We start from the raw sequence: 27022 nt of genomic DNA on the forward strand, positions 1-27022 counted from the left end.
CAGCTCTTCCTGAGGGCACCTGCACCTGCCAGCTCGTGGGCGGGGCCTCCAGCAAGGGCCAGGACAGAGGGTCAGTGAGGCACCAGGGATTCACGGACACGGCAACCAGAGGGCTGAGACCATTTAGTGCCTGTCTGGGGCAACAGGGCCACGCGGGCATCAGGAAATCAGGTACAGCTGGATCCAGCAGCTCAGGGCCACCTTGGCCTGGGCAGGGGGGGTGGAGGCTGGTCCGCTGCGAGCGGACACTCCCGGCTCAGGCAACTCAGGCTCCCGTGTGCACTCCACTCTGATTCAGCCCGGGAATGAAACTCATTCAGTGCAAGGCTGGCCCCACCCCAGGACTTCAGTGCCGGGCCACGAGTTCCAGGCCAGATGTGACTCCAGGAGCCTCCAGGCCACACCCTCGAGAGGTGCAGGACAGCCAAGTGGGTGCTCCTGGGTCTGCGACTCCTGGTCCTCCTTCCGGGCGGGCCCTGGCTTCTCCTCAGGGCACTCGGGGGCCTGGGGCCGCCCTCCCTTGCTCCTGCCGCTGGAATTCCTCGTGGGCTCGATCCAGGTCCGAAAGCACCTGCAGCAGGCGCGCCGCGGCTGCCCTCTGCCGGGCCAGGACAGCACTGCACCCTGGGAGGGGACAGGGGCCGCGGGGGCTCAGCCAGGCCGGGTCCACGCGACCACCTGCACCCAGCGGCTTTCTGGAGCTGCGGGTTTGCCTTGTGCTGCCGAGGGCCCCACAGAGCAGGAGGCTGCAGAGGGGGGCTCTGCAAGCTTCGAGAAAGGCCCTGTGGGGGACGGGGTGGTGGGGGAGGGACCTCATTAACCCCTTACCTCCCGTGCCACTGGAGCCCTGCCCTGTGTCTGCCTCTGGAGTTGAATCCAAGCTGGGCTCCTCCAGGAATTTCATCCTGGAATTTGAGAGGGGGAAAGACAAGGCTGGTTCCTGATTCGCAGCCTGGCGCCCTACCCAAGATTCTGGAGAGGTTCCCAGGCATCACCCTCCATCCTCAATGCCACTGCAGACATCCCCGGAGTGCCTGGCACTGCGCTTAGCCCTTGGCATGGTTAGCCCGGCTCAACTGTCACAACACACTCACATGGGCGGGTACTTACACAATCACTGAGACACAGAGAGGTAAAGTAACTTGCCCAGGGTCACACAGCACAACGACCACCGGGAACACTTCCGGAAAGCTAACGGTGGCTTTGGCTACACAAGCGCGTGTGATGCTCGCTATAACCCCAGAGGTGGGCACCCCTGTGCTCTCCCTCTCCCAGAGGAGGGACTGAGGTACAGAGGGGCGAAGCTCTGTGCTCAAGGGTACCGTCGAGGGCTGGGGCAGGAACCGAGCCCAGGCAGGACAGCAGAGATCCTGAGACCTCGACGGGGAAGGGACACATCCAGGGTCCAAGGCCAGCCCAGGGGGCTGGGGTCTGAGGGGAATTGTGCCCCTGGAAGTAAAGGCCCCCAAGGCCCAGCTGTGCCTCCGAGGCTGGCACCCAGGGGTGGCGCTGCAGCTGCGCCCCGAAAGGGGCTGGGCGGGCACCCACCTGAGCTGCTCCCGCCCCAGCACCAGCTGCCGGTACACCATCTGGGTCTCCGCGTCGGGATCCAGCGGGTCACTCCAGTCCCCCAGGGTGACGGCCGAGTGGGTGCGGCTGCACCCGGGAGCTGGGGGGACAAGAACCATCGTAGCCCTCACCATGACTTCCGGGGCCCCCTGTGGCCCAGGGGTCACCAAGCCCTGCCCCTCCTGCCTCTAAGCCTCTCCTCAGACTCGCCACTGCCTCCCACCAGTAGCCTGGCCGCCCCCCACCGCTGCCTGCACCCTGGGAGCAGCCCTGCCCCATCCTCCTTCCATCCCAGGCTCTGGCCTCACCGGCCCCTACAGCCCCACAGCCCTGCGCCATGTGCTCTGCCAGGGACGCTCTCCCTCACCCCAAGCCCGACTCCAACTTCCCTGCCTCACACCTGCTCCACTAAGGTCACATTTTAGCACCACCTCCTCCAGGAAGCCCTCCTTGATCCCCCATCCTGGAACTGTGTCAGAGGCATTCTCTGGGCTCTCAAAAGCCTCAGTGTGGTATTGATAGGGCCGGCACTGTGGCGTAGTGGGTAAAGACACCGCCTACAGAGCCGACATCCCATATGAGCACCGGTTCAAGTCCCGGCTGCTCCACTTCTGATCCAGCTCTCTGGTATGAATTGGGACAGCAGTGGAAGATGGCCCAAGTGCTTGGGCCCCTGCACCTGCATGGAAGACCTGGAAGAAGCTCCTGGCTCCTGGCTTTGGATCAGCGCAGCTCTGGCCACTGCGGCCAATTAGGGAGTGAACCATCGGATGGAAGACCTCTCTCTCTCTCTCTCTCTCTCTCTCTCTCTCTCTCTCTCTGCCTCTCCTTCTCTCTGTGTGTAACTGTGACTTTCAAATAATAAATAAGTCTTTTTTTAAAATGTGGCATTGGGAACAGAGGTCTGTGCACTCTGGGCAGCTGGCACATACTGGGTACTCTTTTAAAATTATTTGAAAGGCAGAGAGACAGATCTTCTATTTGCCGGTTCACTCCCCCAAGTGCCCACTCACTTGGCTGGGACAGGCCGAAGCCAAGAGCCTGGAAGTCCATCAGGGTCTCGCGCGTGGAGGACAAGGGCCCGAGTACATGAGCCGTCACCTTCTGTCTGCTGAGGCCTGGGTGAGGAGCTGGAATTGGGAGTGCAGCTGGCACTCAAGCCCAGGCACTCTGAGCTGGGGCGTGGGTGTCCCGGGGCTGTCTCGCCTGTTGTACCAAACACCCAGCCCCATAGCAGCCACTTTGAAGAGGGCAGCTCGTACTGAATAAGCACCATTTGTATGCACCAAAGAGTGTTCTAAGCGCTTCGTGTGAAATGAAATCACGGGGCTGGTGCTGTGGCGCAGCAGGTAAAGCCACCCCCACGTGGGCACCAGTTCACGTCCTGGCTGCTCCACTTCCAGTCCAGCTCCCTGCTGATGGCCTGGGACAGCAGCAGAGGATGGCCCAAGTGCTTGGGCCCCTGCACCCACATGGGAGACTGGGAAGAAGCTCCTGGCTCCTGGCTTCCACCTGGCCCAGCCCCTGGCCATTGTGGCCATCTGGGAAGTGAACCAGTGAATGAAAGATCTCTCTCTGTAACTCTGACTTCCAAATAAAAAAGTAAATCTGTTTTTAAAAAAAATGAAATCATTACTCCTCACAGCCGCCAGAGGTCATCACTGTTGTCACCCCATTTCACATCTGAGACTGCAGCACAGAGAGGTTAAGCAACTTGTTCAAGATTGCACAGCCAGCCCTGGGAGAGACGGACACCTGCTGATGGATGGGTGGGAGGGCGGAGCCCACAATCCGCCCACTTCCTCACCTGAGCGCTCAGCCTGAAGGCAGCAGGTCCAGCGTGCACCGCGGAAGGCACCAGGGTGGCAGGCGGCCAGCTTGTCCTGGTTGGGGGCACTGGCCTTGCGCAGGGCTGACAGCCATTGGTTGAGGTCGTTCAGGTTCTGCAGGGGTGGGGCCATCAGGGCCTGGAGGTGGGGGTCCCAGGGATGTCCCACACCCGCACTTTGTTGGCCTTACCTTGCACTGGAGGTAGGCGGTGTGCAGCGGCCCCGCCCCGTCCCGTGTGACCACCTGCATCACGTGGGGCAGCTGGAAGGCTCCCTCGTCCACGCGCTCCACGGCCCGGATGTGGGAGACGGGGATGCAGGAGCGAGCCTGGGAAAGAGGCAGGCTGGGGGCCGTGGCCGGCGTGGCCAGGACCAGGGACAGCTCCCCCAGTGTGTGCACTCAATGGAGTCCCGGGAGCCGGGACCACTAAATTGTGCAGGGCGTGCGTGCGCAGAGGCCGTGCCCGGGGCCCCTGTCCTGCCCACGGCTTGCTGTCTGACAGACCTGGCTGTCCTGGATGTCACACTGCTTCTTAGCGACAAGAGCACCGACAGCAGCGGCACCTGCCACTCCCACGGCACTTAGGGCGCCTGTGGGTACGTGGCGTCAGCCAACTTGACCGTCACAACAAACACCTGAAGCTGAGCTGCTGCTGCCCCCAACTCGCAGATGAGGAAACTGAGGCACGGGGCCACTCAGCCGGGGAAGCGGAACCGGGAGCCCTGGAGGTGGCTGCCGCCCGCGGTCTACACTCTGCTGAGAACACAGCAGCTGGGAGCTGGGGATAACGGCGATCATGGACGGCGCACACGCAGGACGCGGCGGGGTCCGGGGCTGCCAGCTCCATGCTGGCCGTGAACACTGCCCCAGCCACAGGAACAGGGACCCCACAGGGGCACAGCCCAGAGCGGGCACTCAGTACGGCTTGAGAAGGGAGCAGGGGAGTAAGGACTGCCTGGATGTGTGCACCCATGCAGCAGAGTCGGCCCCAGCCTGAGCACAGCCACGCTCGCCTGAGTCCAGAGACCGTGGAACACCGGCTAGGCCACGGATGGTCCTTGCTGGGGTGTGTCCACACCGAGACAGGCATGTCTGGGTGACACGTGCGTGTGTACACACTGAAGGGCATGGGCACATGGGTCTGTGCAGGGGGTGCCTGTCCCCAGAGTGTGCAGTAGCTCTGGCGCCTTGGGGTCCCGTCCCACTCTGGGCCTCGCGGCCACCCTGGAGCCCCTGCATGGAGGGCCCGGCCCACCTGACACTCTGCGCCCTTGGAGTAGGCCAGGCTCTCCCCGCTGAGCCAGAAGTAGCGCTTCCGGAAGGCAAAGCGTGTGGCCAGGCCGGCCGGCTCCTCCTTGCGCTTCAGCAGGTAGCCTTCGCGAACCGTCGCCGAGGGTGGGGCCAGCGTCCTGGCCGGGCCCCCCGCCTCTGGGAAGGGGGAGACGGGAGGTGGGGGCCAGTGAGCCCTCCCCCTCCGGGATGATTGGGGTTCTCTGCTCCCCACAAGGCATGAGGGTGAGCGCCCCGACTCTGGACCCCAGTCCCTGAGCAGGGGGTAGGGGGCAGGTGTGTGTGTGGGGGGGCCTTGACCATCCTCTCCTGCCAGAGGCAGCCAGCAGGGGGCACCATGACTGCCAGGGCCTAGTCCACAGGTGTCCTGGATCCAGCCACACTCAGGGACCTGGGACACTGGCCTCTCCCAAGCTCCACAGGGAGCCCCTCATGCCACAGCCAGGGCTCCCTGTGTCATAGGTTGCCCCTATGTGACTTGGGCCCACCTGAGTCATGACCCGGGCTGTTCCACTCCAAGACAGAGCCACCTGTGAATGCCCCATGGTCTGGCCCCACCTCACCCCTGCTCCCCATGCACCCCCATTCACTCTTCTCCTCTGGCCTCCTTACACTGCACTGTTCCCACCTCAGGGCCTTTGCACGCTCTGTCTCCCGCCTGGCTACTCTCTTCTCCGCTCTGTCCTGCCGTGAGGCCATCTCTCATCGCCTTGTCCCCACTGCCTCCCTCCACTTTTCCTCCCCGGCACAATTCCCCAGCCGCCCCTGCAATTCGCTGTCCATCTCATTCACACCCCCTTGCACAAGAGCAGGACTTCCTTCTGCCTCCCCTGCAGCAGCGATGACGGCACCCAGTACACAGTAGGTGCTTCATGTGTGTTGGTCAGTGCCTGACCCCAGCCACGCCCCTCCCTGGAGGTTGAGGCCTGAGCTCCATGCCCCTCTGGGATCCAGCACAGTAGGTTCTGGAAATGTTAACTGAGTGACTAGTAGATCCACATTCTCAGGGCTGAGAAACTGGGGGGGGGGGGGCGGCGGCTGAGGGCCCCTAGCAGGGGGACAGGAACTCACCCTCGTCCCCATCCACGTCCACCAGCTCGTCCAGGAAGTCCCGCACGCGGGAGACGCTCTGCAGCAGGAAGGGGTGCAGCGGGGCCATCCACAGCTCCTTGCCCTGGCCCAGCTGCTGGCCCAGGTTCCCGATGCTCTGCACAGCCTGCAGCCAAGGAGCAGGGGACGCCAGGGCCAAGGTCACCACAGAGGGGAGCCCTCTCGATAGGCCCAGGACAGAGCCCCCAAGTCCTGCCTCCCAATCCAGTGCCCGAGAGAGAAGGCTCACGTCGTCCCAGGCCGCCCCCTCACACACCCAGGACTGCCCAACCCTATCATGCATGCTCCGGAGCCTGCAGAACCTCTGGCTATTGCCGATTTGCAAATGATGGCTTAATTCATACTAAGGTGTAAACGTCTGCTAGCCTGCCTTCCACGCTCCGCCTACAAAGTCGTTTGCAGAATGAGCGCCTTGAGCCTCAGCAGGTGTTCCTCCCAGGTCTGCTCCCACCTTGCTGTGCCCTGGTGGAGAGCACCCAGGAAGTGAGACCACGCTGCTGGCACCTTAGCAAGCAGCAGCAGGGAGCGGCTGGTCTGGGGGTCCGCGTGCTGGTCCCGGAGGTCAAACAGCTTTGGGGTGAGGATGGCCGGCGCAAAGAACCGCAGGAAGAGAAAGCCGCTGATGGCCAGGTACTTCACATCCTGCAGGAGGGAGCGGCAGATGAGAGGGGCCCAGAACCCCCCTCCCAAGTGGGAAAGCAGCAGGAGAAAAACACAGGAACTGGGGCCCAGGTTAAGCCACCTCCTGCAGCGCCAGCATCCCATATGGACACTGGTTCCAGTCCCAGCTGCTCCACTTCCAGTCCAGCTCCCTGCTAATGGACCTGGGAAAGCAGCAGTAGATGGCCCAAGTGCTTGGGCCCCTGCACCCACATGGGAAACCTGGCAGAAGCTCCTGGCTCCTGGCTTTGGTCTGGCCAAAGCCATTTGGGGAGTGAACCAGCAGATGGAAGACTTCAGTATATGTGTGTCTCTGTGTGTGTGCCTTTCCGTCTCTGGTAACTCTGCCTTTCAAATAAATAAATAAATATTTTAAAGAACCTCTAAAAATAAATATTTAAAAAAAAATAAACCCTAGAGGGGCTGGTGCTGTGGGTTAAGCCACTGCCTGCAGTGCCAGCAACACATAGGGCACCGGTTCGAGTCCCAGCTGCTCCACTTCCCATCTAGCTCCCTGCTGGTAGCCTGGGAAAAGCAGAAGATGGCCCAAGTTTCTGGGCCCCTGCACCCATGCGGGAGACCCAGAAGCTCCTGGCTCCTGGCTTTGGCCTGGCCCAGTCCTGGTGGTCATGGCCATTCAGGGAGTGAGCCGGCAAATCAAAGATCTCTCTCTCTCTCTCTCTCTCTCTCTCTCCCTCTCTCTCCCTCTCTCTCCCTCTCTCTCCCTCTCTCTCCCTCTCTCTCCCTCTCTTTCTCTCTGTAACTCTGCTTTTCTTTCTTTTCTTTTTTTTTTTTTTGACAGGCAGAGTTAGTGAGAGAGACAGAGAGAAAGGTCTTTCTTCCGTTGGTTCACCCCCCAAATAGCCACTACAGCTGGCGCGTTGCGCCAATCCGAAGCCAGGAGCCAGGTGCTTCTCCTGGTCTCCCATGCAGGTGCAGGGCCCAAGGACCTGGGCCATCTTCCACTGCACTCCCAGGCCACAGCAGAGAGTTGGACTGGAAGAGGAGCAACTGGGACAGAATCCGGTGCCCCAACTGGGACTAGAACCTGGGGTGCCGGCGCTGCAGGTGGAAGATTAGCCTAGTGAGCCACGGCACTGGCCAACTCTGCTTTTCAAATAAATTAAAAAATAAATATTTTTTAAAGATTTATTTATTTATAAGAGGCAGAGTTATAGACAGAGAGAGAGGTTTTCCATCCACCGGTTCACTCCCCAAACAGTCACAAAGGCCGGAGCTAGGCCAATCCGAAGCCATAAGCCAGGAGCTTCTTCCCGGTCTCCCACCTGGGTGCAGGGACCCAAGGACTTGGGCCATCTTCTACTGCTTTCCCAGGTGCATCAGCAGGGAGCTGGATTGGAAGAGGAGCAGCCAGGACTCGAACCAGCACCCAGATGGGATGCTGGTGCTGCAGGCAGAGCCTTAACCTACTATGCCACAGCACCAGTCCCAATAAAAATAAACCTTAAAAAAAAAAAAAAAAAAACTAGAAATTGGTAATACAAGGAGAAGTGGGTCAGAAGACCACTTGGCCTAAGAATTTCCCCCTCTGGGCCTCAGTTTCTCCACTTAGAAAATGGAGTAACAACAGCAACCCCACAAAATCACTCAGCCAGAAGTCCCGGGAGAAGGCCCTGCGCCACACACTGTTGGGGAACCGCCGTCACTCCCGCGGTACAGGTGAGGAAGCAGCAGCTCACAGGCGTCAAGTGCCTGGCCAAGGCCACACAGCTGACGGCCACAGCGGCCAAGGGCAGGCCTGTGGTTTCCAGTAAGATCTGCAGCAGGCCAGCCGCCTCTCGGGACATTTCTCTCTCCAGTACTCACCTGGGGCTGCATCCCACTTTACAAAGGAAGCGCCTGAGGCCCAAGGAGGGACGGTCACTCGGCCGGGGCCACACGGCTCTAAGTGGCAGAGGCAGGATTTGAACTCTGTTCTTGTACACACTCTGCTGCCACTCGAGAGCAGCTCCCGTGGGGCGCTGGCCCCCGGGCATCAGGAAGAGTCATGTCATCTGCCTGCCGCCACCACGGGGTCAGAGCCACCAGCTCCATCCTCCAGATGAGGACACTCAGGCAATCCCGGCCCTGTGCGAGTCCCAGGCCCGTCCCTCCAGCACAGCGGGCTCAGGGTGGGGGGCTTCTCCAGGCTGCATCTTGCTCCCCTCACCCAGCCCCCTCCACCTCTCACACACTCTTCGCTATATTTAGCTGGAGAGTGTGCTCCTGGGTCTATTTGGGGCTTGGATTCACACGCAAGGCAAAATCCTCCCCGGGTGTGCACCTGCCACCCCCACCACACCAGGGCCTCTCGGTCTTGACCGTGAGCTCCGCAAGGGGCCTTGACCCAGAGGTGCCCTGGGTAGGTGGCAGCTTCCAACACCAGGCAGGGGCTCTGCCCACCCTGAGGGCTGAGGACGGTGACACGTGGGTGGCGCCACAAGGGCAGGGCTGCCTGCAGCCTCCCCCTGACTCCCCCCTCCCCCAATGCCCACTGTGCCCCACTTAGCATCTCCGCCACCAGCCCCCGCGAGAGCCCTGCAAGTGTGGAGAGAACCAAACCCAGCCCAGGCCAGCACCAGCCTGCAGGGGTGAGGTGAGGACCCCAGCTGGGAGTCTGGAGGCCTGGCCTGGAGTCCACGCCCTCTGGCCAGGGTGTTTTTGCCTTTCTGGGCCTCAGTTATGCGGCTCGAATCACAGAGCTCCCCTTGGGCTGGAGGCAGCAGCCGACTCCCAGATGGCCCCGCAAGGCCAGCTCGGTCAGGGCCAGTCCCTGCCCGGTGTCATCTGTTGGCAGGCGACAGCCACCTGGGCAGGTGTGCAGAGCACTAAACCCCGCGTCTCAGGTGAGGGCCCCCCTGCAGGCCAGCCCCGCCCCGCCCCCCCCCCCCGCTCTGATTGGCTCAGAGCAGGTTTTGCTTGTTTCAGTTCTTTTAGGTGAATCAATGCCAACTTTTAAAACTGAGAGAGCCCGCAGACATCCACAATGCACAATGCTGGCTTTGAAAAAAAAATCGGGGAAGGGTTTGTCCCTATGCACCTGGCACGGGAGTTAAGACGCCAGCTGGGACTCTGCAGCCCCTATCAGAGGGTCTGGGTTCAAGTCCCGGCTCTGTTTGCAATCCCAGCTTCCTGCTACTGCACACCCTGGGAGGCAGCAGGTGATGGCTCAGGTGGCTGCATCCCTGCCACCCACGTGGGAGACGTGGATGGAGTTCCTGGCTCTGGGCTTTGGGCTGGCCACGGCAGAAATTTGGAGAATGAACCAGCAAAGTTCCCTGTCTGTCTATGTCAGCCTCTCAAATCATAAATACAATATCTTTGAAAATTTTAAAAACAGAAAACATTTCAGCAAGGACAAGAATATTCAATACAAAAAAAAAAAAAAAAAAAAAAAAAAAACAACCCTTGGAAGATCTGGCGATACTGGGCCCCATCCCACCATGGCAGGTAGAGCAACAGGGGCTCCGCCTGGCAGCCGCTGCCTCTCCCTGCCCCCCAACACTGGGCTGTTCCTGCCCCGCATCTGCCTGACGCCTGCAGGTCTGACTTGGAGCTTCGGTATCAATGCTTGTCAGGCACTAGCAACGCAAGGACTTGGTCTGTTTCATCTTGAATGTTGCTTGCTGAGCACTAACTGGGTGCCGCTCCCCACCCCACCCCTGCTGGGATTTAAAAACCACCTACTGTGTGCCAGGCTCCACTATGTGCAGGCTCAGGAGCCAGCCCACCTGCGTGAGTGCCCAGCCCGGCACCGCCCCTTCCTGCCCGGACGACTGACCCTCTCTGGGCCTCAGCACCCTCCCCTGTAAAATGGGACCCGCACTGCCTCCTTCTCACGGGGTGGATGTGGGCCCTGGACAGGGCAGTAAGGACACGTGTCACGTAAAGCCAGGGCGGGCCGCCTGCAAGGGCTGCAACAGCGCCAGCGTCCTCGCCACGTTATGATGACCCGAGGGTCCCCTCCCACTCCTGCCAGGGCCCAAGGCCGCCCCACCTCTGCTCTGACTCTGAGCGGCACTGCCCCTCCCCCCAGCTCAGCCGCCCCACCTGCCCATCGGGCGCACCTGGTGCTCCGCCTGGGGGAAGTGCTCCTCCACGCTCCGGAACAGCTGCTTGAAGACCAGGCGCATGGTGGGCGGGCAGCGCCCCACGGAACCCACAATGGCGTCCACAATAGGCCCCAGGTAGCCCGTCAGCAGTCCCAGGCTGGTCTCCCGCACCTGCTCCTCCGAGGGCGCGCCCTTGAAGGAGATCCTCCTGGGGGTGCCGGCACAGCTCCTCAGTGTCGGAGCAGAGCATCTGCTCACCAGTGCCCCCCACAGCCGCCCACCTGCACAGCCTCCCTCCAGCCACTCCCCTGCAGCCTTGTGCTTAAGCACGCTGGGCTCAGTCCCACCCCAGGGCCTTGGCACTGACTGCTCCCCCTTCCCGGGACACCGCCACTGAATCCCAACGACCCCCTTCTGCACGTCTTAGCGTCATCGTCCCCTTCTCTGTCACCACCCAGTGCTTTGTCTTCCACCACCCTGCGGGCCACCTTCAGCAATGGTGTCCTCTGATTCTCTCTCTCTCCCTGGAATGGGAAGGGCGGCCGGGGGCTCCCTGCTGCAGCCCCACTCTTCCTCCCTGAGCCCGGCACTTGCCCATCGTCTCCCGACGTGGATGATACAATGGCACTTCCCTATCCGCAGTGAGCTCATCTCCACCTTTCCCTGCAGCGGGAGGGCCTGCCCTGCCCACACCCAGACACAGAACTCCACGGGGGCCAGGCTGGGCTTCCCAGAGCCTACGAGCTAAGCCCTGGCACTGGCTCATTTCATCCCATTGGCAACCCAGCGGGGTTAAGGAGCTGGATTGTTCCCAAGGAAACCGAGGCCCTGAGAGGTGAGACCCAAACTCAGGGCTGCCTGCTCCAGTCTGCCTGCCGCCGGCCCCGCTCAGTCTCTGGTGCTCCCTGTGGGCACCCACGGGTCCCCCCTCCCTTGTCAGCTGGAGCCCTCAGCTCCAGTCCCACAAGGACTCTGCCTGTCTGCTCAGGGCCTGCATTCAAACCCCACTTTGCAACTTCCTGGCTGTGGGACTTTGAGATCCGGTTTCCCCATCTGCCAAAGGGAGTCCTGATGCTGCCTCTGGGTGGTCGGAAGGTGTGGCAGGGCCCAGGGAGAAGGAGAGACCCCTGTCCCCAGCACTGTCCCTGGTGGGCTGCCCAAGCAGCCAGCTCCTACAGCCCCAGGAGAAGAGACTCAACCTGTCCGGGGTGGGCAAGGTTCTGGAAAGACGAGGAAGCACCCCAGAGGCATGGCCTGAACCCCAAAGCCGCTCTGCTTCCTCCCACTCTCACGGGGTGCTCCAGGCAGGTCCACACCCCCACCACGGCCTCACCCACCAGCACCAGCACCATAGGAACAGAAACAACCGGTCTGGGGCGACACCCGGTGCAGGGGCTAAGCCACCACCTCAGACACCCGCATCCCTTAGCCCAGGGCCTGAGCTCAGCTTCCCATTGGCGCCACTGTGGGAGGCAGCACTGATGGCCCAGATGTCCCAGTCCTTGCCACCCACGTGGGCGGAGTGGACTGAGCTCCGGGCTCCCGGCTTTGGCCTGGCCCAGACCCCGTCCCTCAGGGCATTCGGGGGTAAACTAGCGGATGGGAGCCTCCTTTTTGTCTCTCAACTAAATGAACACATAACTTTAGAAAAGGAACGCTGGGACTGTGGGTGCGCTCCCCAGCGAGGGGCTGCGGTGGACACTCCCCTAACCCTCATGGCAACCCCTGAAGCAGGAGCCCTGCCCCCACGTTTCAGAGAAAACCGAGGCCACTTGTCCAGCAGGCCGGCAGAGCTGGGAGCTCCGTTTGGGAGTCCCGCCCACGCAGCCCAGAGAGCCAGGTGTACGCGCGCATGGCACAGACCCAACGGGGCCGGCTCCTGTGGGCAGGGATGCCGGGGGCTGGGCTTTCAGGGGTGGGGCTCACGGTGGGGTGGGGCTTCCTGGTGGGCGGGGCTTCCGGGCCGGGCCCGCCCCTGGCTCTGCTCACCTCGCGCGGCCCAGGTCCATCTTGCTTGGGTCCAGCTCCATGTACTTCTTCTCCTCAAAGACGCGGCTGATCACGGGCTTGAGGACGTCGTGCAGGTAGCGCATGCCCACGAGCTGAGGGGCAGGGGCACCACACAGGGCAGGGCTGAGGTCGGGGCACGCAGGGAGAGGTGGAGGGAGACGGGGCCTGTCCAGGGGTGGGTCGGGGCGCTGCCTGGGGCGCACCCGCACTCAGCATCAGCTCAGCCACCTGGGGTCGCCTGAGGCCAGCTGATCTCTGGGGTCCAGGGAGGCGCTGGGAAGGGCCCCCCCAAGGAAGTGCCGCCGGACCCCAGAGGGCCACCACCACTCACCTTCATAAACTGTTCCATGGACTTGGATGCCAGGGAGTTTGAGCGGAAGAGGGTGTTGGGGTCAGCTGGGAGGACCGGGAAGGGGGATGTGTGTGCTGGAGTCCGGGGGGCCGGGACCCAGCTCAGCCCACTCGCCCAAGGTGCAAGGGTTCCGAGGGCATCACGGAGACCTGAACCCTCAGCCCCGGTCACAGCACAGGTGCTCACGGTGCTTAAGGGAGCTGCCGGGACCCCACGGCTCAGGAGTAGCAACACAAGGTCGCCCCCACAGGAGCCTGGGGGTGCACAGCACAGAGTCGCTGGCCAACATGTGGCCCGGCCTCTGCCTGGGTCTCCCGATTCCTCCTTCCAGACCCCTCTGCTGATCATCCTTGGGGAGGAAGGGCGGGGGCTCGGGCGGCAACTCACAGGTCCGAGCCACCTCCCGCCGGGTGAGGTGGTCCAGAAAGGGCCCGGCCAGGCCCTGGCCCAGGAACAGTTTCACCAGCTTGGTGGCGAGGTCCTGGCGGCAGTCCCCTGAGGTCAGCTCCTCCAGCACAGCCAGGGGGCTGGCGATGTCCTCCTGGCCGAAACAGGGGAACAAAGAGGTGACCAGGGGCCGGGGACCTCAAGGCAGAAGGGCCCAGGTGCGGCTCCCCGAGAGAGTGGAAGGCCATGACCCCGCCCCCCAGGCACCATTGCCTGCCCAACGCACCCACCTCCGCGGGCCCCAACACAGACTCCACGAGCAGCTCCGTGAGAGGTTGGTAGTACTGGGGCGGCAGCACGCGGTCCTCGGTCAGGCGCACCTTCAGCCGCAGGGCCCCCAGGGTCCCCCTGACCGGAAGTCCGTGTGGGTAGGTGTGGACAACCCCAACAGGCGGTGTAAACACAGGTGAGATGCAGGGATGCTGGCCAGACCAGACAGGTGCTTACAGGTGTGGCCAGTAGAACAGGTGTGAGCAGGTGTTGCCAGGTATAAGCAGGAGGGGCCAAATACAGACAGGACAAATGGGTGTGGCCAGGATGGAAAGACGGGGCCAGTGGAAACAGGCAGTGTGGACAGAACTGAATGGTGCGGGTGTAGAGACGTGTGGGCAGGCTGAACAGGTGTAGGCAGGTGTGAAGTGATGGTGACCGTATAGACCATACATGTGAGAGTGGACAGCGTGGGCAGGCGTGGGCAGGTGTGGAAGGACCACAGTTCTGAGCACAAGTGTGAGCTCACAGGTCCACACGTGGGCAGTGGACTCTACAGGCCACACCTAGGCACCCAGCTAGGGGCCCCCACAGTGGATATCTGTTAACGCATGAATGTACGAATGAGAGAAGTGGCCTGGCGACTGCGTGGGGGTGGCCCCCTCCCGCCACAACGCATTTACCCAGCATCCTCCTCAGCTCCAGGGAAGGGCAGGAGGCGGAACCAACCATTGGGGGGCGAATGCCGCAGAGCCTGAGGGGAGAACTCCACCTGGGGGGGGGGGGACACAGACCCTCAGCAGAGCCCGGCCCCACCCACCCCCTCCCAGTTCCGAGTCCTGAACTATTAGCTCCGATCAAGGCACTGAGGGCCTCCAGGGGACTCTTAACCGACAGTTGAAGAAACCCGGGCTCAGAGAGGTGGTGTGGCCTGCCCAGGGTCACACAGCTACTGGAGTCAGGGACCTGAACTGCACGTCTCTAAAGGCTGAAAGGGTCTGGGGGCCCCCGAGCCCCACCTGCTCTGTTTCTAAATTTGTATGTTCATTTATTTATTGAAGAGGCAGAATGACAATCTCTCATCTGCTGGCTCACTCCCCAAATGCCCCCCGTGGCTGGGGCCGGGCCAGGATCTAAGCCTGGAGCCACGTTTGTGTTAAAGGGGCCGGCGCTGTGGCGCTGTGGGTTAAGCTGCCGCCTGAGATGCTGGCATCCCATGCAGGCACCGGTTCGAGTCCCGGCCACTCCTCTTCTGATCCAGCTCCCTGCTAATGCACCTGGGCAAAGCAATGGAAGACGGCCCAGTGCTTGGGCCCCTGTTCCTTCACATGGGAGACCAGCAAGAAGCTCCTGGCTCCTGGCTTCAGCCTGGCCCAGCCCTGGCTGTTGCAACCATCTGGGGAGTGAACCAGAGGATGGAAGATCTCTCCCCCTCTCTGTAACTCCGCCTTTCAAATAAATAAATAAGTCTTTAAAAAAAAAAAAATCTTGGCTCTGCTGTTTCTTAGTCGCATCACCTTGGGAAGGCCACTTAGCCTGTGAACCTCAGCTTTCCCATCTGTAAAATGGGAGTAACACAGTCCAGCCCTCATCGGGTAGCGTGAAGGGTCAGTGAAAGTGTTTACGCTGAGGAGCACTGCGGGAGGCATCCTGTGAGCCCTGTCCCAGGACGGGACTCCGGGCCCAGCCCGTGACCTCAGGCAGCTTCCAGCACCCCAGACAGCCTCCACTTCCCCACCTGTACAATGGGACGATGAAGCTCCATCACCCAGGCCAGGCCAAGGCTGCTCACCCACCCTTCGAGCCCCAGGAGGCTCCATCCTTCTCTCCTTTCTGCCCCCATGGAGGCCCTGGGGCCCTGGAGGGAGCTCATGGGGGGGGGTGCTCACCTTGGAGGCCCTGTGGGCCCTGGAGGGAGCTCACAGTGTGGGGGGGGGGGGAATGCTCACCTTGGAGGCCCTGAGGGCCCTGGAGGGAGCTCACAGTGTGGGGGGGGATGCTCACCTTGGAGGCCCTGAGGGCCCTGGAGGGAGCTCACAGTGTGGGGGGGGGATGCTCACCTTGGAGACCCTGGGGCCCATGGAGGGAACTTGCGGGGTGGAGGTGCTCACCTTGGAGGCCCTGGGGGCCCTGGAGGTTGGGTGCTCACGTTGGGGGATGCTCACCTTGGAGGCCCTGGGGCCCTGGAGGGAGCTCATGTGGGGGGGGGTGCTCACCTTGGAGGCCCTGGGCCCTGGAGGGTGCTCGTGGGGGGTGCTCACCTTGGAGGCCCTGGGCCCTGGAGGGTGCTCGTGGGGGGTGCTCACCTTGGAGGCCCTGGGCCCTGGAGGGTGCTCGTGGGGGGGTGCTCACCTTGGAGGCCCTGGGCCCTGGAGGGTGCTCGTGGGGGGTGCTCACCTTGGAGGCCCTGGGCCCTGGAGGGTGCTCGTGGGGGGTGCTCACCTTGGAGGCCCTGGGTCCTGGAGGGTGCTCGTGGGGGGTGCTCACCTTGGAGGCCCTGGGTCCTGGAGGGTGCTCGTGGGGGGTGCTCACCTTGGAGGCCCTGGGTCCTGGAGGGTGCTCGTGGGGGGGTGCTCACCTTGGAGGCCCTGGGGGCCCTGGAGGGAGCTCACGCAGGGGGGGGATGCTCACCTTGGAGGCCTGGGGGCCCTGGAGGTTGGGTGCTCACGGGGAGGGGTGCTCACCTTGGAGGCCCTGGGCCCTGGAGGGTGCTCGTGGGGGGTGCTCACCTTGGAGGCCCTGGGCCCTGGAGGGTGCTCGTGGGGGGTGCTCACCATGCCCAGGAAGTCGTTCTTGCCCACCATGTCCCAGTCCCAGAGCTCCACCCGCAGCGGGGCCGGGGCGCCCGGCATCTCCCGCAGCTCCAGCACCTCATCCCAGTGTGGGAAGCGCGTCTTCTTAATGGTCTGGAGGGGGGGCAGGGGTCTGTGAGGGAGGGAGGGAGCAACAGGAACCACCCCACACCCCGCTGGCCCCGCTCCCGCCCAGCTCCTGGCTCTGCTCCCAACACTCACCGACGTCTCCACACTCTGGCTGCCCCAAAACACCCGGGCGAACGGGTCGGACGTGCCGGAGATGTCCCGGGGGGCCAGGTCTCTGGGAACGGATGAGAAAAGGGTGAGGATGTGTGAACTTCCGGGACCAAGACTCAAGCCGGGCTTCGGCAGGAAGGGGCTCGGCAGCGAGGCGCCACCGGGATGCCCACAGGTCACGCCGGAGGCCCTGGATGGAGCTCAGCTCCACTCCTCATTCCAGCTTCCTGCTAGTGCACACCCAGGGAGGCGGCAGGTGACGGCTCCGACAGCTGGGTCCCTGCCGCCCACGAGGGAGCCCTGGACGGAGTTCCTGGCTGGCAGCCAGCCTGGCCCAGCCTTGGCTGCTGTGGGCATTTGGAGAGTGAACCACTCAGAGGGCTCCGTCTCTCTGCCTCTCAAATAAATGAAATGCAAATGCTGCTGGTTTCCAAGGCAACGAGCTGGTCCACCCCGGGACCACTGGCCTGCCTGGCCACGCCCAGGGTCTGCCAGCCGCCTCCCAGCACCCTCTGCGGAGGCACCAGGAAGAGGAAACTGAGGCACGGGCCCCGCATCAGAATCCGGGGGTGCAGCTGCACCCGGAAGGAGGATGCTATTTCCCTGAAGGCCCTGGCGGGGAGGCGGACGAGCAAGGCTCCCAGCCTGGCTCTGCGCTCATTAGCTGGCCCACTCTAGGCAAAGTCACTTCGCCTCTCTGCCCCTCGGTCTCCTCGTCTGGAAAATGAGCGTAAAAACGGACCAGTTTCACATGGCCTGGGTTAAACGAGACGATGCGTCTCAGAGACTCAGCACAGCACTGGAGGGTGGAGAGCACTCAGTCCATTCATTCACTCAACAAACACACACACCCACACCCTGCCTAGGACCCAAGAAGAAAGCATAGGCGGTTGCCATGAGAACGCCCAGTCTCACCCAGGCACCTCCCATCCTCCTTCCTGAGGTCTCCAGATCCAGGAAGAAGCCCCCCACCGGGATGGGGGCGCCGACTTCCTCCTGCTCCCTCCCACCCCCAACCTGGCATCCACAGCCTTCTTCGGTTTCCTAGGAGCCAGCCCAGTTGCTAAGCGACAGCAGTTGGTCCCTCGTATGCTTGCAAGGATCCCACACAGCCCTGTGGCTGGGAATAGGGCTGTGGGCAGGCAAGGACCCCTGCCCCATGCTGAGTCCTGTAGCCTGTCCCCTGCCTCCTGGGCTCTGCCTCCCCCTACCCCGACCCCAGTTCTAGGGAGACCCCTGTGGTTAAGTCCAAGGCAGGGCAGGGGGAGGAGCAGAGATCTGGAGGCAGCCGGAGAGGCACAGAGAGGGCAGGGTAGAGCCTGATGGTCACACAGCAAGCCAGGAATACAGACTACTCTCCCCAGTCTGGGTGAGGATGGGCTGGGGGAGCGAAATGTGGGGAAAGCACAGAGACAGGATGGGAGATGCGGGGGGAGCAAGGGGGAGGTGTTCGAGGAAGCAGAAGAGGGAGGAGTGGGGCTCAGGGGAAGGGACCTCAGGGCCAAGGAGGCGGGCCCCTGATGCCCCGGGGCCCATCCAGGCACTTGCTGGGCCTCCATTCACCTTCCTTCTGGGGTTTCCACCAGGGCAATCGGTTCAGAGACACATGCGCCCTAGACCGAGCAGCTGAGCACCAATCCCTGGACCTGGGCTGGACGTGGGAGAAAGGGACGCTCCTCCCCACTTGGAGGTGCTCAGTGGTTGGTCAGACGCCAGCCCCGGCTCCAAGGCTGCCCCCACCTGGGCAGAAACTGCCGAGAACAGCAGAGCACAAAGACAGAGACACAGGACTGACGCCACCTGGGTACCTGGATCCATCATGCCTAAAGGCCATGAGAGGCACACGGACCAACAAGCCAGCTCTTCTGCCTACGCATGAATGAACTGGGTCCCTGTCCATTGCACTCACCTGCGGACCACCCTGCGTGGCCCGTTGTTTGCTGGCCCCTGGGAACTCAAGCAGGAGTTGTGGGCGCCTTGTGGTTTAGGAATTTGCCAGCCCGTGAGCTGGGTCTGCTTGGCCACACCGCAGTGAGGAAGTCCCAAAGGCCAGACGAGGGAGCCGGCTGATTCCCAGAGCGCCCCGCCTCCCACGGGAGCCTACCTGGCTTGGAGCACGTGGCAGCGAAGCCGACGGCCCTGCCCGTCCTCTTGCATCTGCACGGCCAGGCGCACCTCCCCCTGCACCTCGGCATCCGGGTCCACGCGGCTCAGGTTGATCCAGCTGTCAATCCCTGCAGGGCACACGCACCTCGCACCTGCGCACGCGCGCGTGCGAGCTCCCCACCACACTCTCCTACACACTCCACCGACATTCCTAAGTCAGCCGGGGGAGGGAGAGCGTCTCCCTTGACCCTGCAGCTCCTGAATGGCTGAGACGGAGTTTGCAGGCAGGGTGCACAGCTCTGGGGCTGGCGCTCCCAGCCACACAGGACCAGCCTCTGCACCTGCACGCAGGGAGCCCCTGCATTGAGCCCAACCCGCGCTGCCCTCACACAGATCCTGCCTGCCTCTCCCCCTCCTCCAGGGGCATTCCAGCTTCTACCGAAGCTACAGGCGGGCAGCTTCCGGGCCCACAGCCACTCCTCGCGAAGCGGTCTACCCTTTCGCTCTCATTTTTGGGACTGTACCTTCCCTGTTGTACAGTCTCACCATAACGTGTCGAGGTAAGCACCTCTTAGATTGTGCTTAGTACAGACTGTGCTCCCGTAATCGTTATTTCTTAACTTTATTTGAAAGGCGGAGGAGAGAGGCAAAGAGGCAGAGGGCGCTCCCATCCACTCCCTCAGCTGAGGGTGGGCCAGGTGGGAGCCAGGAGCGCCATGCGGGTCTCCCGCGTGGGTGCCAGGGACTCGAGTACTTGAGCCACTGCTTCCCAGGGTGAGCATCAGTAGGAAGCTGGAACGGAGCGCACAGCCGGACTCAGGCCAGGCACTCTGCCAAGCAGTAGCTTAGCCATGGCACCAAATGTCTGCCCTTCTTTTATTTAAAAAAAATGTATTTATTTTTCATATACTTGAAAGGCAGCAGGAAGGGGAGATCTTCCATCTGTTGGTTCACTCCCCAAATGGCTGCAATGGCCAGGACCAGGCCAACCGGAAGCCATCTGGGTCTCCCACATGGATGGCAGGGCAAGCACTTGGCCATCTTCCATGGCCTTCCCAGGCACATCGACAGGGAGCTGACCGGGTGTAGAGCAGCAGGGACTCAAACCAACACTCGGATATGGGAGACAGCAGACTTGGGACCCTGCCACCTCCCACCCTGCCATGTGGGAGACCTGGAAGGAGTCGTGGGCTCCAGGCTTGGGCCTGGCCCAGCCCCGGCCATCGTGGGCATTCGGAGAGTGAACCGGCAGAAGAAAGAGCTCTCTGCCTCTCTCTGTCTCTCTCTCACTCTACTTTTCAAATAAATAAATACATAAATCTTTTGTAACAAAAGCCTCAGCGTCGTTTGCAAGGCCGTGGGGACGGGTGAAGGCTCAGCTCCTCCCCAGCAGGATGTGTTAGTGATGTGTCACTGACCCAGCACAAGCACCTGCAGGAATCTGCCAGACTGGTGCACGTGGCTTGCCTACATGGAAAGTCACAGCTGCACCAGGCAGGATTTGGGCTAGGGAAAGAGAGCCACCGGCCCCGGTGCCGTCCCCAGGAGACCAGTCAAGTAGATGACGGCCCTGCCACATGCCAGAGTTAGCACAGAGATCCCAAAGAAACGGGCGAGTGAGCACACTCCTACTGCTCTCAGAAAAAAGCAAACCCGCGGGGCCGCCCTGAGAGCGGAGTCCATAGCGGGACGACCTCCCTTCAAACCCAACAACTCTGTGTGCGCTTAGGCAAGTCACTTAGCCCTCCGTGCCTCAGTTTATTCACCTATGAAATGGGCATGATCAGAATACCCATCTCATAGAAAGTGTGCCACACGGGAGGCCCCCTCTAAGTGCCTGCTACTGTTACATTGTTTCCTATTCTGTTGCTACCAGTTACAATGTTCCCTGTTACAACGGAATGCCAGCACATTGTTAAAATGTCTCCAGGACATACAAGAGACACAGAGCATTGGGAAGGGGACCCAGTGGCTGGAGAGGAAGTCAAAGTTTCGTTGCTTATAAAATTTGAATAGTGTGCCATGCAAATTAATTAACTGCTCAACAAACGAACCGAATGGACACTTCAAGATAAAAACAACAGTAGAAAGTCCCACGGGAGGCTCCATGTCCCTGCAAACACCCGCCCTGGGCACGGCCCCAGGGGCCAGTGCCCCTCTCACCTCGGGGGTCAGCCACAATCGCATCCCTGCTCAGCGAGATCTTGCCAATGATGTCATCATGCCTGTGGAGAGGCAGGCAGGTGAGGCCCCCGCCCCGACCATGGAGTCCCAGGGGCAGGAGGCAAGGGCTGGAGAGATGGCTGCTTTGCTGTGGGATGCGACCCCATGTCCCACCTCCCCAGTGCCAGGCTGAGGACCCCCACCTGCCCCAGCCACACACCCGACGGTGTCCTCGTCCAGCACGTAGAAGGCCAGATGATGGAAGTCTAGGGGCAGGTGCACTGTGTACTCCTCCCCCCAGAAGGGGCTCAGGCTCCGCCAGACCGTCGCTGTCCTGCAAAAACACACAGGGCTGGGGCCAATGGCCACAGGGGGCAGTTCAAACACACACACACACACACACACACACACACACACATGCACCTTGGACCTAGACCCAGATCCCGCCGGAACACACAGGCACACACGCACACGAACCCAGGCATAGAGACACACACTGACCCCAACCCTCCCACTGAGACTCGAACACACCTCCGAGATCTCAACACTCAATTATTATCATCATACACCTGCACGCTAGGTACTTTTATTCTGCCCACTTTATGGGTGAGTAAACTAAGGCATGGGGTTAAACACACACATGATCCTAATAGACACATGCACAGGGCCCCAGTGCACATCTAAGCGACCAGAGACACACAGGGACACACGGGGACACACATGCAGATACAAACACAGCAAGACACACCGAGGCAGGGAGACACACACAGACACAAAGACACTCACACAGGCACGGGTGCACAAATGCACCCTCAGAGATCGCTAGAAACGCAGCCTCACGTGTTTGCAAACACAGATCTGTGCATGCAGACAGACACAGAGAAAACACGCTGTCCCACAGGGAGGGGGCAGAGACTCATGGACACACACTCACCTGTGTGCAGAACACACCCATGAACACACACGCACACACATGCACACTCTTCCTCTCGTCACTCATCCACTCTGTAAGCCCCTGCCCCGACTGTGGGCTAAGCCAGTGCTGGGCTCTGCAGACCAAGGCCACTGCTGCCACAGACCACCCCCCGCCATGGGCAGGCAGCCTCTCTGGGACACAGTGGGAGAATCTCTACGACTGCTGTGAGTTCAGTGGCACCTGCTTAGGTCTGGGGGGTGGTGATGGAGAGGGTCAGGAAGCTTTCCAGGAGAGACAATTGAAGACCAAGGATCCAGAAAGCTGGGCCAGCACGTGCAAAGGCCCTGAGGCAGAATGAGCCTGGCGAGTTCAATAAACAAACAAGATAGTGCCCAGTGGGAAAGGAGCGGTGGGATGGCCAGCGGGGATGGAGCTCACAGGGCTGTGCAGGACACGGGAGGCAGGGGGCACGCGAAGTTTAGCGCCCGAGAATCAGAAATGGCACAGAACACACAGCATCTCTGCCCGACGCACGGCAGTGGCACTTCCCGTTACCCGACAGGAAGCAGAACCCGCCTTACACACCCACGTGAATGGCTGCAAAATCAGGTTCCCCACCTGCTGATCCACCTCCCCAACACACACACACTCTCTCCCCTAAGGCACAGGCATGCACTCCTTGCTCGCCCCACCCTGCCCAGGGCCACCACCTCCGATGGACCCCCCCCTTTCACACAGAGGTTCCCCCCGGCTCCCCAGTGCCTGAGCCGGGAGGCCCCACGTGGCCCAGAGAAGGGGAGACAGCAGCCTGAGGTCACAGAGAAAATTAACCTGCAGGCGTGGGGCTGGCATCACGGAATGGGGTGAGGGGCACCCCGAGAGCCAGGAGGACAATGGAGGGGCCAGCGAGGGTGCTGGGCCGACCCCACCCCACGCAGCTCCTGGCCCATGTGGACCAGAACCAGTGCCAGGAGCATCCTGAATCATGCTGTCTCCATGGGAACCAAGGCCTCACTGCCCCCCCATCACCCGGCCTACAGGGGCCGAGGGCTGTCCCTTGGCCTGGGGGGGTGGACGCCAAGCCCGGCCCGGCCCCATGCCCCTCTCTAGGACTCACTCCCACGCGCTCACATGGGCGCCCGTGTGACCAGCAAGGCAGGCACGCGTGCTCCCACGTGTGTGCAAGGGAACGTACATACCACGCTCACACAAGGATGTGCACACAGCTCCCGGGCACGCACACCAGCCCCGCAACACCCCCACACACACTCGCCAGCAGGCCCAGCTGGCCGAGTGCACAGCCCCCAAGGCCCGGTGCCCGCAGCACCCAGCAGGCCCGGAACCAACCAGTCCAGCCAAGCGTGAGATGCCCGTCTCCGGAGGAGGCCACCGTGGGCGGGGCCGGCTGGCAGCCACTGACTCAGCCCCAGGGAGCGGCGGGGACATCACTGGGCCTGGGGAAAGGCGTCCGGCTGCATGGTGGGGCCGCTGGGGGCGGGGTGAGGAGCTGCCACCCCAGGGATCCAATCCCAGGGACCCCAGGGCCCCCGCATCCACCTGCAGGCCGCGAGTCCCCCAGATGCAAGCAATGCCCCAGCTCCTCCAAATGAGAATCCTTGTTCCCGGCCACGCCAGGCCTAGCCCCTCCCCCTCACCAGGCCTAGCCCCTCCTCCTCACCTGGCCACCACCTCGTCGTCCACCTTCACCAAACAGTAGGGGTCACTGCTCCCAGACCTGTGGAAAGAGGGTGTCCAGGGAATGAGGAGGCAGCCACATCTACCCTCCCTACCCAGACAGGGGAGTCTTGGGCCCAGAGAGGGCAGGGGACTCGCCCAGGGTCACACAGCAGGCCCCATCAAGAAGCAGGACCCCAGGGGACCAGCAGGAGATGTCACCACTGCCCAGGCCACCGACACCCCATGGGCCTGGCCCACCGCCTCGGTGCTCTCTGAGCCCCCACCCACAGAAATGGGGGCCCTGGCCCCAGAGAGCCCAAAGTAGTGATCAGGGCACCGGCTGGAAGCCATCAGCACTTCCATCAGTCCCCTCCTGGGCCTCCCTTTCTCTACTCTAGAAATGCGGCTTGACACCAGCACACGCCTTCAAGGGCGCGCAGGGGGTCACAGGGATAAGACATGGGGAGAGGGCCCCAGAGCTCACCCCCACTGGGATGCACTGCCCCCCAGCCTTTCACGTCAACGGGGTGTCCTGGGGAGGCGACTCCCCATTCAAGCGTCAATCAGAAAGTCACCTCCTCCAAGAAGCCATCCCTGACCACCCCCGTCCTGGCTGAAACATGCTTCAGAAGCCGCTGGGCGTCATCTTGCTCTCTTATTTCTTGCTGTGTTTAGTGTCTGTCTCCTCCACAGCACGGGGGCTCCTGAGGAGGGGGAGAGCCTGCTCCCCGCTGGCCCCCAGCCTCCCCGCCTGAGGCTGGCCCACCAGAGACATGGCTCAGTGGATGGATTTGTGGGCACTTTCTCTGGAGACAAAAGGCCTGCGGGGTTCACACACATTAGCCAGCACCCCCCTGCCTCTCTGGGAGCCCCAGCCACGATGCCGCCTCTGCCACCCCGCCCCTGCCCTTGTCACATATCCACAAACGCCAGGGAAGAGAGATGTGGGCACCAAGTGTCCAGGTGAGCCCAGCCCGTGCCTCAGTTTCCCTCTCCACACCCCCGGTCTCGGGCCATCTGTGTAGGTGCTCCAAGGCCTGCACACCACGCACTGGGTGGCAGCCTGCATCCCCTGTGGCTCCGCCTCGGGCCCGTGGAACTGGGTAACCCCAGCAGCGCGGAGTCAGGCTGGCTGGGGTCCCAGCAGGCTCAGGGCCCGGCCTGACCCCCAGGCCCCTCCTGGGAGCTGAGCTCAGCACGTCTCTGACGCACAAAGCCTTATCAGACTCCCATCAGGCGGGGCGGGCGGAGACGGCCCCTTCCAGACCTGGACCCCTCCCTGGCCTCTCCCACGGCCCCTGGCCCGGCTCAAGCGTGAGGAAGCAGCCCCCTCGGCTGTCACCTTCCCAGTCTGGTTGTGCATGGAAGCGGTCAGGGTTCAAAGCTCGCTGTGTGATCTTAGGCAAGCGACTTTGCCTCTCTGGTCCTCATTGCCTCAGGTGTAAAATGGAGAAGCCGGGACCAAGATACAAAGTGTTAAGCTCTGGCCTGGACCACAGTAAGTGCTCAGTGGCTGGCAGCTGCTCTTACTAATAAGAGTAACGTGTCTCCCCCAGACCCCAGCCCTAAACCCTTCTCCCTGAGGCCAGGAGAGGAGAGAACGCCCCCACCCAGCAGCCCCCACGGACAAGGGGGTCTCAGCAAGGTCTGAGAGGAGCCCCTGGGAAGAAGGGAGCCGACAGCCGGGGACACTGAGGCAGGGCTGCTGGACCCCCGGCTCCTCATTCTTGCTCTGGGACATGGCCCCGCCCAGAAGACACCTTGGCCCAGGAACCAGAGTGGGGACAGGGGGCCGAGCCACAAGGAACCCAGAAAAAGCCTCAGTCCCATGAGCAGATGGCCGGGGTGCCACCCGCCACCCACTCACGACCCTGCAGCCAGCCAGGGCCGGTGGAACAGCCACGGCTCGGCGAGATGCAAACCCAGTTCTGGCAGGGCCCCCTTGGCAGCCAGCAGCTGCCAGGCCCCCTGTCCTGGGCTCGCTGCCCTCGCAGCACCGGGCTGCGGGTCTCGGGGGCTCTGAGGGGACATCTCAGAGAGAGGGCGGCAGGAGACCTGTCCCTTGCTGTGTCTGCTCTTACTCAGGTGCGTGTTTATTTGGGGAAGCTGATGAGGCTGGAGTGGCTAAAATTGCTCTAAACAGCTCCCCTTTGTCACAGCTGCAGTGTTGGGGGCGGGGGTGTGAGGAACTCCAAGGCAGGACAGGTCCAGAGCCAGGCGAAGGCTCAAAGGCTCGAAGACTCGCACCCCATTCCCTGCCCACCTGCCCCACAGGTAAACCCTAACAGGGCCTCCACCCTCACGGCACCGGGTGAGACCCTGGCCTTCCTGGTGGAAACCCCTGTGCACGGCTCCCATCGCCCAGATGGGGAACCGAGGCCAGAGAGAAAAGCAGGTTCAAGGTCACCTCGCAGATGTCCACACCTGTCTCAGGTGCTGACACCCTCACACCCTCAGAGCCCCTTCTGGGCTCCAGGCCAAGCACTGGGGGGGGGGGGGCAGGGGGGAGGGTCCTGTTCTGCTGATTCAGCACGTGCTGACTCAGCCCTGGGGAAGCACAGCCAGGGACTGCGACTGGGGCCCCCAGAGTCCCCTAACTCCATCACACCTGGCCGGGCATCTATGGAGAGCCCCCGCTGGGCTGGCCGCCACTGGACCGAGAAGCTCACGGCTGCGGGTCAAAAGGACCCACCTGGCTGCACCCAGATGCAAGGGGCTGGCGCGGCCCATCTGGAGCCCGGGGCGTCCCCGGGGCTGCTCCCCAGGGATCCCTCGGTAGGTCCCCACCCAGGGCTGGAGAAGCCTCACCTCCCACACCTGCCTAGGGGAAGAGACGCCGCCGCCCCCTCCCCAGCTCCGGCAGAAGCCGCCCCTCCGAGGCCATCTTCAGCCCCGGAAAACCCCCTTTAGTGCGGGGCGGGGCGGAGTGGGGGGACAAAGCCACCCCTTCCAGGAGCAGGGCGGGGCCTCTGCTGAGTCTGGGTGCACCCTCCCACCAGCAGAGCAGCGGGTCCGGGGGCCTCTTGCCCAGGGAGGTCCTGGGGACCCGCCCGGCACGCGCAGCGGGGCGACCCCAGCCCCACCCTCGCCCCGCGGGCACTCACACGTCCTTGGCGGGCAGCGCCCGACCCTCCACCACGCGGATGTTCAAGGAGCTGCTCTTGGCCATGGCGCCCAGCCCCAAACTTTCCGGCCGGAGGGCGTCCGGGTTCCCGGCGGCACCGGGGCGGGGTGGGGGGGCGTCTACATGGCGCCGTCCCGGCGTCTCAGCGCCGCCCAGGCGAGACCCGAGGAGCTGGGCGGGAGGAGCGGGCACGGGAGCCTGGGGAGGGGGCGCCGCGCCGGGCTCCACAGGTGGGAGCCGTGCTCCGAGCGGGCAGCGCGCTGCGGGGAACGCCGGCTCCAGCCTCGGCGGCTGCGATCGGGGCGGGCAGGGGGCGGGAGGGGGCGGCCCGGGGCCCTCCCCCCCAATCCCGCCTCCCGCGGGGTCCCCGCCCGCCCTCGGACCCCCCGCGCGCGCCCCCTGCTGGCGCCCCAGGCGTGCGGGGCGCGCGCAGGCTGGCAGGGCCCGGCGGGGAGGGGCCCGCGCTCACGAGAA

General features: G+C 62.6%; 1 protein-coding gene across 5 annotated transcripts; it reads right to left on the bottom strand.

Annotated features, from left to right (window-relative positions):
* Positions 1-106: 106 nt before the first annotated feature.
* Positions 107-26819, bottom strand: RASAL1 (RAS protein activator like 1). 5 transcript variants are annotated; one of them, XM_051826578.3, is made up of 21 exons: positions 26529-26819; positions 23426-23482; positions 21052-21165; positions 20832-20893; positions 18667-18796; positions 16545-16626; positions 16310-16436; positions 14214-14302; positions 13551-13668; positions 13261-13414; positions 12853-12917; positions 12501-12613; positions 10527-10719; positions 6304-6441; positions 5761-5905; positions 4655-4827; positions 3589-3726; positions 3377-3512; positions 1549-1669; positions 829-905; positions 107-624 (listed from the first exon to the last, which is right to left on the bottom strand). In XM_051826578.3, exons 5-21 carry the CDS (start codon positions 18755-18757, stop codon positions 488-490), a joined length of 2097 nt encoding a protein of 698 aa, XP_051682538.3. In that variant the 5' UTR covers positions 18758-18796; positions 20832-20893; positions 21052-21165; positions 23426-23482; positions 26529-26819; the 3' UTR covers positions 107-487. The 5 variants fall into 5 exon arrangements, with proteins under 5 accessions (XP_051682538.3, XP_002719824.1, XP_051682536.1 ...); XM_002719778.6 differs by having other exon boundaries at positions 16305-16436; positions 26529-26813; XM_051826576.3 differs by having other exon boundaries at positions 16260-16436; positions 26529-26813.
* Between the last annotated feature and the right edge of the window lie 203 nt (positions 26820-27022).

The sequence above is a fragment of the Oryctolagus cuniculus genome, chromosome 21 (genome assembly GCF_051225735.1).
Source record: "Oryctolagus cuniculus isolate XC-2025 breed Fujian yellow rabbit chromosome 21, ASM5122573v1, whole genome shotgun sequence".
Classification (NCBI taxonomy): Eukaryota; Metazoa; Chordata; class Mammalia; order Lagomorpha; family Leporidae; genus Oryctolagus; species Oryctolagus cuniculus.